General features: G+C 40.9%; 1 protein-coding gene across 1 annotated transcript in view; it reads left to right on the forward strand.

Moving 5' to 3' along the window:
- LOC136883525 (titin) overlaps positions 1–12,177 on the forward strand; it is a 122,811-nt gene that overhangs the window by 64,918 nt on the left and 45,716 nt on the right. Inside the window, exons 4-5 of the mRNA XM_067155890.2 lie at positions 586–652; positions 8,292–11,782. Coding sequence (XP_067011991.2) covers positions 586–652; positions 8,292–11,782 — 3,558 coding nt within the window. The remainder of the gene's footprint in view (positions 1–585; positions 653–8,291; positions 11,783–12,177) is intronic.

The following is a 12,177-nucleotide window of genomic DNA, read 5'->3' on the forward strand; positions in this document are numbered from 1 at the left end:
GTTTGTCACATTCTCCTCTTTGCACACTGCCATGTCATCCTGTTAAGTGTTCCTATTCACTGTCTCTACAGGGTTATATAAATTCCGTATTACACACTTTGTAGAAGGCCTGAGTAGATAACATTTTGAATAGGAATCCTAGTCTGGAATGTACTGTTTCTCCATTGCAAGCAAAACACCACCACACGTTTTTGAATGTCCCAGGTCTTCTGTGTTAGTGACCAGAGCGGAGTTCGTATATTGTTTTTGCAGCAGCGGGTGTTTGTGAGTGAGAGTACCGGAACATGATACACAGGAACAATGTTTGTACTGAAGTGGGTCGTCGCCATGTCGACCGTTCTTGTAAGCAGACTCAGAAGCACTGCAACTACAAAGTACATACTTCGCTCCGCTCATTGAGACAGCAGACAAACACATGATAGAGTTCTGCTTGTACCAAGGAAGCGGTATGTTTCCAAACACGGGGTTCTGTTCGAAATGTTATCTACTTGTACAAGCAGTCAAAGTGTGTAACGCCCTGCATATCATATAACTAACTTATTTATAATAGAGATTCCATTAGAGTATTTGGTTTTCTAATTTTAGTGAGAGTGAAAAGCAGCAGCCCGAGGTGACGCAGAGTGTGGGGAGTCCTGTACAATGCAGTGGACAAGTAAGTGTCGCAACTGTCACTAGATCTTACTGTAATGAAAAACGAACATGGCTTCCACCTTGTTTTGTTGTTGGTAATCTGCCTTTGCATGATTTTTGTAGTTACACTGAGTAGCCAGAAATCATGGGACGACACCGAATGCGATTTTAATAACGAGTTGCTCCTCCCCGAACCCTCGAAACGGCAGCAATACGACAAGGCATCGACTCTACAAGGTGTTGGAATCGTTCTGGAGGGATCTGGACCCATGCACCTTGCATGCTACCTACAGTTGGTCTTGTGTAGTTGGTGCGGGGTTCATGGAGCGTACACCAGCATTGACAACATCACATAAATGCTCGATTGGATTAAGATCGGGAGATCTGGAGGACCAATCCATGGTCGTAACCACTGGAGTGCTCCTCCAACCACCTGCGTGGGTGTGTCACCACAGAGCTGTAACATGGCGCATTGTTCAGTTGAAACATGGCATGTCCATTAGGGTCCTCTAGAGCCAGAAAGGGATGCAGATGGTCTGAAAGAATGTCCGCATAACGAGCACCTGTCACTGCTCTCTGCAGCCAGACTATGGGGCCTAATTGCGACCATGAGAATGCCACCCAGACCAGAACTGAGCCACCTCCCGCCTGGACACAACCTTGTTGACAAGCAGAATACCCAGCCTCATGGGGCATTCGCCACACTCTCGCGCCTGTCAGCTTGATAGACCTGGACCCAGGATTCATCGGACCATACCACAAGCCGCCATTGTTGCATGGTCCATTGCCGATGTTCGCGGGCCCATGCACGTCATTGAGCTCTGTGCCGAGGTGTCAGCAAAGGGACATGAGTTGGTCGTCGGCTGGTGAAGCCTATGTGATGCAGTTGCCTCCTTACAGTCCATGGGTTCCTGACGCGCAACATTCAACTGGGCAGTGATCTCACTCACAGTAGCCCATTGAGTGTCCAGTATGGTTCTGTGGAGGCAACGTGATGTCCGTTTGTTAAACAACTATGATCTTCCTATGCGGCGGTTTACGTGGGTGGTAATATTCTCTCTGCGATATTAAAGATCCACCCTCGACACTGTTGATTTCGGAAACCCGAATTCGCGTGTAATCTCCGCAGTGCTATTACCCACTGTACAGACCCATGCGCCGTGCACGGATGATCATCTCACGTTCAAAGTCAGTTACCATCTTCACGATACTGGTGTCTGTGACAGACTGCTCAGCTACGCTGCAGCAATGCTCAGGAGTCATACACGGCACATTTTCTAACAGGATACCCCTTCTTGTGACTTTTGGCCACTCAGTGTATATACTATCTGATATCCCTCTGTATTCGTAAAGTAGAACTGCTGCTGCTTCAGATACCCGCAAAATGGATGGAGCAAATCAGCTTAGTGATTTGATTTACTTACCATGGCCCTCAATAGAAATATGGAAGGTCTAATGAAAATGCACATATAAAATGTTTCCTAGACCTAACGTGGAATAGTTATTGCTTGTTGTATCTACAAGCAGTCGGTCAAGGTCGTTCTTACCCTTCTCAAGTTGCTTTAGTGGGCTGTCTGGGACTGTCGAACATTGAAGAAGGTGGTATGGAAAATCACACGACGTTGTGCGGTACCATCACCCATGAATTTTGCAGTTAACTGTTGGGGTTCAAGGCTCGAATAACTGCACATTTTGCCAGCGAACGGTAAGCTCCTCGTTCGGTGGAGTAGAGAGTGCCGCCACTGGTCTGAGAGCAACTAGAAGGCGTGTGCAGTGGAGCAATGAGGGTTTGGGTGTGGTGCTACAGAGGGTATTTTGAGTACAGTGGTTTGTATACGGTACAGTTCATCTGTCTTTTGGCGCAGGCCAGAGCAAATTGTAGTCAATAGGGCTCGGATGTTTAAGACCTAAAAATATCCCAAATAAGCAACCAAATATGACCTCAAAAGGGAAGAAATGTGACGTAAAAATTACAAAATATGACCCGAAAATGATTAATCTAAATATGGCCATTATAAAATAAGTTATAAATCGAAACGGCGATCCCTTTGATTCATATTTAAGTAAATTCTTTATTCTTACTTTCATATTTATTTTCTGATTGTAGGGCCTACATGTTTAGCAGTTATTCAGTCTGTTGTCCTCGATTCACTTATAAAACATTTGTGTATACATATCTATAAAGTACCAAGTTCGCTAAGATTATCAGATCACACACATCTGAAAAGTCAAATCATGTTTGCAATCTTCAATGGTGGTTTGAAATATGAGAAAACTATGAAATCAATCAATAAAAAAAAATAAAAATTTTTTGAAACGTTTAAGCCCAGATTACATTAATATTACTCCAATGCGTTGAAGTTTAAATTGAGCACCACGAAATGAATTAAGTAGATGTCTTTCGATACATTATGGTAGGGCGGCAGGGCAAATATTGCAAACTCGCATAATTTTTTCATTCTTCTCCGCGGGTGGTATTGAAGTGTATGGCAACATTCATCTTCAAAGCATCAGGCGCGGAAGACCTCCGATTATCACTTAACACATTCTTATAAGAAGAGAAGCTCCTTTCTACGTCACAAGATGTTATTGGTGCACATCGCTGCTGTCGAGTATGCACTCATCTTGAAATGTACTGGTACCTTCTTCTCCTTGAACATCATTTATTTTGCATACACAGCGAAAACAGTCACTTCGATTAAGCGCGTTTCAAAGTTACCGTTTTACACTGACGCCGACTATTCCATATGATTGTTGTGCTGAAAGTTCAACACTTCTCACAATTTCAATACTCGCATGAATTTCTAAGCTAGCAGCTTCTAAACGAGTAATTGCACTTAATATAATTCCAAAGTTCGACTTTCTGCCACACTTTCTGACAAACTGTTGGAAAACAATTCCTGTGCAATCTTGATAGAAGAGGCAGAGTATTCCACTTGTATTAACTACAGATGTGATACGAAAAAGCAGTTTTGTGAATACTAGTTCTCAATCGGAAAGTTGACGATGATTTTGCACAGCTACAGTGTTCGCCAAACCGTCAAAATATGACCGAAATATGATGTTTCTACGAAAATAGCTCAAAATATGACCTTATGACAAAAAGTAGCCAAAATATGCATTTATATGACAAATAAAAATCACTTAATTGTGACGATAATCACCTGATTTGCACCAAAATCCAATCAGGCAAGAAAATAGAGACAAAGAAAAAAATATGACTTTTCCCAAACATTTGAGCTCTAGTGATCAATTATCATTTCGTAAATTTTAGGATGATAATCATTTTGCCCTGAAATCAATGGTGGTGTTACAACTGGGCAGCTCGGAGTCGTTAGCTGCACATATTGATAGTTACATAAAACACTTTATATCAAAAATTATATTTTGACACCACAAACAGAATGTCACCTTGTACAAAGCTAATTTACTAACATGTTCATGTATGAATATACAGTATTAAAATATTAGGGCTTTAATTCTTCTGTATTGTTTATAATAGAAACTAAAATGTTATGTAGCATGAAATCTTAGTCATCTATTCATAAATGGCATGGTATTAATATAATCCTTTAGTAGCACAAATGAGGAAACTGCCAGATTCCTGTTCAGTATCACTCATTTTTTATCACACTGTGGATTACCTAGTGTTCTCGTATCTTAACACTAGAAGGACTGTACCGTCATTCTGACCAGTGAAGTTTTCCTTCATATTTCTCACTTCTTAAGCTCCCATGATAGAATCTTCATTTTTTCGCAGTGTGGGAGGTCGGATGCCGAAGTAATCCAGACAGCTATGCTGGCAGGAGCGTAAGCCTCCCAAGTCAGACATGTCATAGATGACGGCCAGTTGGTTGGCGGTTGATTATGGGACTACAACCTCCATATTGGAGAAATAAATGGTTATGAAATTCAAAGGCATGAATAACCAAACTGATGATAATGGTACACTCCCCATGCAAGGAAATGGGAGATGCAAACGGGAAGGTGCACAACAACAACTTTGAATGTATGAATCTTGAATAAACCAAGAGCTCTAAACTGTCTGAAGCAAGAAATTGAGAAATGCAATATTGGAATAGCAGCACTTTTTTGTTGTACAGTGCTACGCAGTGTAATCTGTTGTTCCATTGAGTCAATATTTTCTCATTACTATGGCAACTCAACATCTCAGGTGAAGAATGATTACACTATTTATCGTCTGTCGCAGACGTAGAGTTTGAAGAAGATACTGACTGTGATGTATTGATAATGGCCCTTTTGCATTCAGTCTAAAGAAATCATCTGGATTACATAAAATCAGCTTCATGGTCCGTATCGCACTTCAATAGATTCACAATTAAGTATTTATTTATTTTCCACCTAGTCGATACAATGATTGCTTAAGGCAATTTTTAATGGTCAAAAGTGGTACATGTTTCGTATATTATCAACATCTTCAGCCACATAACACTGTTTAGATGAAAAATATATAAAATTGACAAAGTAATGCTTTAGAGGAAGTGTCCTTAAAATTAATTAATCTTACCGCTACACCAACAACTGCTCGGCGTGCACGCTAACGTAAGTAGCTTATACGGTGCGAGAGCCGCGCCAACATTTTTATTTTTATTTTCTATACGCTTGGCCATCTGGAGTTACCACTTCAGGTACTTTCATTTCTAGCCAAGCCCTGCGTGTTCTATAAATTTGAGCAAAATCGGTGGTGACGAGTAGGGAATGCCCCCTTGTAAGACACAATTGCAACTTCATGGCAGCACCTCAGTTCGCGAGTCATCGCAGACCGAACAGATGTTTATTATCAGGGCTCGAGACTTCTCGTCGGACGACCCTAGTAGAATGTGTGCATCATTCTTTACGTGGCATACTGGAAACTGGTGGCTGAACTTGTCCAAGATGTCCTTGTTTCTGTTTCTGAAAGATCACATGATCCTTAAGAATCTGTTAAAGATACAGCCACATTCTTTCTACAGAATCCAAAGAATTTGGTTATTCACTTATTTTTCCTTAAGTTAGTGCCGACACATGGAGCACACAGCTGCCGGTCTTTGCAGTTTTCAAACTACAATAGCTAGTAAACTACAAGAATCCTGAAAAAAAGAAAAAAAAAACCCCACCACTGACATTCCAATTTCCAGTTTTCCCCTCAGGCGAAGAAACATGTTCTAGATCAAAATAAGTACATATATATTGAATAGGCGGACCGTTTAAATACAATATTTAAGTATATTCTTAAATATTTGCTACTTGATTTAGTTTTATTCTGTTAATGTCAATACGCATTGTTCTGCAAGTTTTTAGGTGATTGACGCTGTATATGGTACAACTTTGATTGTTTGAGAAACACTCACTGGTATAGTTCATTAAAAGTCATTGGGGTAAGACCGCATAGAAAGCGTTCTGAAGCAGCAAGCACGAACAAGCAGTTCTGAGGAGTTGAGCACGTAGAATCAAGTCGTCTCACTGCCCAACACCGCTTCAAGTCAGATCAGATTGTTTCTTGCTGCTCAGCTGTAAGCTCACCATGTCTTTTGGAACAGAGGAATTAATTGATTTCATAAGTTTGTTAACGACCAGTACTGTGGGATGTATATATCTCAAAAATATTTTAAAGACAGGAATGTTACCGGACTGAGGTTGTTAACTATATTCAGAGCAATGGACAGTAAAATGTCTTCTTTTTTTTTACCTTTATATGAAACTATACTTCTTTCACTTAATAAAAAAATGCATCAATTTCTGTAGTGATGTAATGTTATTTCCTTATGGACTTAGTTACCTCCGTTAACAGTTTAATGTTTAATTTCCTTACTTTATACAAAGTTCCATGCATAAATGGTATAATGTATCCATTTTCTACCTTACATGGAACTATGTTTCTTCTTCTTTTTTGACCACATGGGATCACTTTAGTCAGTCTGTCGTTCAGGTCTCTTTGAAGGGATTGTTCAGGCTTTGCAGTCCTCCCAATACTTCGTCAGACTCTCCGATCTTCGTGCCCTTTTCTCAGTTGAAAATATTCACGTTGTTGGTTTGTTTTGTGTAAGGGTAAAGCGGAGGTTTGTATTCTTGAGTTTTGTATTCAATTTTATCTTAATTGTGGTGTCTTCTGTGTAAGGCCTATTTCCTTCAGATCCTTCCTTAATGCTCTAATATTTGTGTTTTCTTACGTTATAAGAAACAAGGTAACAACAAGCCTCTCCTCTACTGTGATGCTTTGTGGTTACAGCACAGCATGTTACCAAGAATACATATAATACAAAGTGTCTCTCAATAGCAACCAAATTGAAGCACTACAAAACCGTCACCTAGCTACAAATTACATATGCAATTGAAACATTATTTAAAACAACAAACACAGTTGCAATAGATAGTTTACTCAAGTTAGAAAGGAGAATAGTGAGGACCTGTTTAAATAAAAATTATCAAGTAAACGGAGTCTGGAGACTGGCTTCCAGTGAGACAGTTTATAAAGAAATAGAACCTGTGACTAGCACAATGAAAAAGAAACAAATATCATTCTTAGGGCATCTAATACGGTCACCTGAAAATAGAATCAGTAGAAAAATAATAGAAAAATTATGGAAGAGTAAGAATAATATGAGATGGATAACAGAAGTTAAAGAAGACATGAGAGCGTTGCATATTACAATAGAAGATTTAAAATACAAAACCAATACACTCAAAATATTGAAAGATAAACACACTAGACTACAGACAAAAATCAACAAGCAGAGAATAGGAAGTGTAATTGCAGAAGCAGAAAGAAAATTATGTTCAGAAAGGATGAAACAGTATTGGGCTGACAAAAATAAAAAAAAAAAACATCCCCATAAACCTAAGTAATGTAGTCCTATGTTGGCTAAAAAAATTAAAATAAAACAGGAAACTGTGCTTCTTTCAGTTAATCAATAAAATACAATAGAACTAGTGTTGGTAACAACAAGCCTCTCCTCTACTGCGATGCTTTGTCTGTAGTTCTGTTCCATTCTTTACAACCTTGTTTTCATTTTATATAATAATATATCAAATGTCTCACATTCTCAAGTATTCAGAAATTCATTCACTGCAGTTGCGTAATTCTTTATACAAATTAAACTCGCCCACTTCTTCCCATTGTAAATTAATTTCACGAGTCTATTGTCTCTGACTGTCAATCATATCAATCGACACTGGAGAAACCTTGCTTAGCAATAATAATCTCTTGGATCGTGATAGCACTGGCGGCATGTTGTCTGTTGCAATACTGCTTTCTGCCTGGCCAATGTATCAGCGCAGCTCGACACTGCTTTCCTGTTTGCTCTCACTTGTTTCTGCTCCAAGCTTAAACCTGCTATGTGTGTGTGGCCTTAGCCTTAATTGTAGATGAGTTCAAATAAAACATGTGTGTTTTATGTAACAATAACACATTTCTTTCCTGTCAAAATGACCGGTACTGTCTTTCTAGTGTCAATTGATAATCCTATCTAGATTCACATAAGTATTATTTTATGGCAGACTGTTACCTTGTTTTTGTTATCATCACTTCTTTGAAGTCAAATGGTTCCCTTGTTAGAGGGCAGTTTCGAGTTGATGTAGGGATACTTTTTTCCACCAACAATGAATTATTGTAGGCAATGAAATTGACTGTATTTTTGACTTAAACTTTTGTGTCGTTGCAGGTTTCTCATCCTAGTCGTATGCACAATATCGTGGTGGCACTGGATGCCCTCCAAGCCGAGAGTTCCCGTCTGGAGGATGATGTCCTCCGAGCTAGAGCTTTTGCCAAAGACATAAGCAATGAACTTGATTCAGATCGCAAACCATCAAAGAGTGGCAGAACTTGTCAGAGACGTCGTTGTGAACGTCGGAGCAAGAAACTTGTTTCTGAAAGATCTCATGATCCTCAAGAATCTGTTAAAGATACAGCCAGAATTCCTAGTCCTAGAAAACAAATAGAACATCCTCAGAGTGAAGCAATTTCTGCTGATACTTATGATATTAAACAGAAAAAGTTATCTCCTCCTAGTAGAAGTCGGAATCGAGGACTTACGTGGCATACGAACCTGCTAAGAGCCAAGAGCTCTACGGAAGGTACCGACGATGGATACAATACGTCTGATGGCAGAAGATGTGGCGAGTCTCAGTCCACCGCAGAGGGAAGGTGCAAGTGTGCCATAAACAAGAAGAAGTGTCTATGTCTGTCGTACCACAAAAAAGTTCCAGAGAAGCCTGCTGTTGAGCGTGGTTGTGCTTGTAAAAGTAGAAAATGTTCGTGCTCCAGTAAGGAGGTAAAGAGTTCACAGAAATGGCAGCTGTCTCGCCATCAAAGCAATTACAACATCTGTCCTTGTTGTGAACAGCAAAAGAGTGATCATGTCAAAACTGTAATGAAGAAGAAATACACTCCTGGTTGTTGCAAGGCCACGTTGATTGATGTGAAGACAAAACATTGGTCTACAGAAGAAGAGGAAGAGGTTACTCGCAAGAAATTACCACTAGCGAAACTCACCATTCAAGAGTTACCGTCGATCAATATCCGGCGGGAATTAAAGATACAGCGAGTTCCAAGTTACGAATTGCCTAAACCTCCTGGAGAAGAGATTCCATACACACCAAGGAACAACGTTGGCCTGATCGACTATACTCATGATGACAGAATAAGAGAACAACAAAGTCGGTGGAGAAAAGGGGACGATATCAGACAAGTCAGACGATCTTCATATATAGGGGAAAATGTATCTGATAGTGAAGTGCATCATGCCCACCGCATGGAGAAGGAAGTAATAGTTGTACATCCAGCAAACGGCAGCTCAAAGCCCGGTCCATCGAAACCTTGTACTCGCAAAGCTAGTGCATGCCAGTGTAGCTTACGTTCACACAAAAGTGTTCATTTTAGTGGCGTAGAAGAGCATACTTTTATGTTCGACTTGAATCACGGAAGAAGCTTCAGTTTAGAGAGACGCTCTTCAGAAACTGAATACTCGGGTATAGAAGCCTCTACAGTGTGTGATATGATTGGATTACAAGATTCAAATTTTGCTTGCCAACCATTTGATGATACAGATTATGACAGTGAAACAGGTGATGCTTGTGTACACTGTCAGTTGTTATCGTGCTCTTCACATCATCGTGCAGCTGACACAAAACCTGTCTCCAAGTTTAGTAGCCAAGAACAACCTCAGGAAAAGCAGGACCCAAAGAATACTCGCCCAGTTCCCAAACCAAAGAAACAAATACCAATTCCTCAAGAAAGAAAACAGGATTTGGGTCCTGTTTGGCGATGTAGGAAATCTGATAACTTGCCATACAAGAAATCTGATAACTTTCCATGCAAAAGTAGAAAAACTTTGGAAGAAGTAAGGACAGCTGACATGTCTTCAACTCTCCAGCACAGGGAAGAGGGCATTCAAACAGATGAACTGCTGGTTAGAGACAGACAGGAGGAGACTCTTCTAAAATCTGCTGCCGTGTCATGCAAGTCTCAGCAATCATCATCGATGCTCCAGAAAAGAGATCAGGCTGGTGCAGAACCTCATTCACCTCCACCTAAAAACAGAAAACATCTGTTACAGTCAAGTATTACTCAAACGTCTTACAGTCCTCAAGAAGGGCCATCAACCTCTTGTCAGTGGGAGCAGATCTCAGGTGTAGAGATCCAATCACTACCATGTAAAAGTAGGAAGAATTTGGTACAAGAAAAACCTTCTGGAACGTCTACCATTCCTGAAGAAAGTCCATCAACACTCCATCATATGGAGCGGACCTTAGGTGGAGATCAGGCAGGTAAAGAGGCTCGATTACCACCGTGTAAACACAGGAGGAATCTGGTACAAACAATAACTACTCAGACATCTTATACTCCTCAAGAAGGGCCATCAGAGCAGAGCTCAGGTGTAGAAACCCAATCACCATCACATAAACACAAGAAGAATCAAGAACCATTCACGACTGCAGTTCCCAAGACAAAGATCGCTAGACATGAGCGCAAAACATTTCCATTCCCTGACAGTTCCTACATCCCAATAGCTGCCATGGCTCCATTCCCACCTCCTGCAAAGGATAGAAGAACGAAACATTCAGAGTTGAGAAAAACAGGCTCTAGATCTGAAAAGACACAGAAAATGGATCAGAATAGTGTATTTCCAGATGTGTCATATATTCCTATGGTAATTCAATCCCCCAAAGGAATTCAGTCCTTTTATGACACAGATTACCACAATGGGGCAGCTGATGATCGTGTAAATTCTCGGTTGGTGCCGAGCAGTTCACTTCGTCGAGAAGTTCGTTTGAAACGTTCATCTTCAGATACACCTACTATTACAGTGTACAGCAGCAAAGATCAACCTTCCAAGCGGCAAGAGACGAGGGTTGCCCCTGCTGTTAAAGAGGCGAGAGAAATGAAAGCTAAACCACCTGTAGATGGTTGTTCGTGTGGCAGACCAGGTGGGAGATGCTGTTGTGGATCACAACAAGAAGGGATCAGTGTAAAGGTAGAGACGAGGGATGTCCCTGGTGATAAAGAGGCAAGAGAAATGAAAGCTAAACCACCTATAGATGGTTGTTCATGTGGCAGACCAGGTGGGAGATGCTGTTGTGGATCACAACAAGAAGGGAGCAGTGTAAAGGTAGATGAAGGTGAAAGTAAGTGTTCAGAACATGTTAACATTGATTTGAAAGCCAAGCCTAGTTTGGTTCCAAAATCAAAAAGATGCCACATTCAGGGAATTTTTGAACCATTAGCTGAAACACCATGCGAAGACCTGTGGAAGATTTCGAGGAACAGGACCGATGCAGTCGTTCAAGTTGAAAGCAATAATTCTGCTGGCTTTATACCACAGGATGATCCAATAGGCGAGAGTAGTAGTTTCATTGTGTCAGCTGGTTCCATCATGCACTCTCTGTTCAGATCACATAAAACAGAACAGAAATCTTCTCTTTGTGTCAGTGGTATCCCATTTTTGATTCCCGACAGTCAGCATCAGACGAACATGGCACTGTCGCACACCAGTCATCCTCTCAGCGAGGTCGGAGAGGCCCGACAACTGACTTCTCGAGAAGCAGACGTCGACAGTCCCCCAGACACAGCAGAGAGTCCGGAAGGGCAAACAGGATCCGGTGATGTGACATCAAGTGCGGCGATAAGGGAGCTGCAGCAGGCAATTATGAGCAGGTAACATGCAAAAGGGATTCACTGCTAATTTTATGATTATGATTCTTGTGTCCGCAGAGGATATTGAGAAAAATGTGTTATGTTATTTATGGTGTATATTATGTCAAATGCTTATAAAGTCTTGTACTCTTGTATTTCCACTTTTCAGGACTTTTAAAAGCATTTTAATGTTTTCTGAATATAAGACACAAAATTGAACCCCCCCCACATGGTGCAACAGCCGTTGAAGGGCCTTGGTCTACCAAGCGACCGCTGCACACCCTGAAGGCCTGCAGATTACGAGGTGACGTGTGGTCAGCACGACGAATCCTCTCGGCCGTTAATCTTGGCTCTCGAGACCGGGGCCGCTATCTCACCATCGGATAGCTCCTCAATTGTAATCACGCAGGCTGAGT

Source organism: Anabrus simplex, chromosome 11 (genome assembly GCF_040414725.1).
Source record: "Anabrus simplex isolate iqAnaSimp1 chromosome 11, ASM4041472v1, whole genome shotgun sequence".
NCBI lineage: Eukaryota > Metazoa > Arthropoda > Insecta > Orthoptera > Tettigoniidae > Anabrus > Anabrus simplex.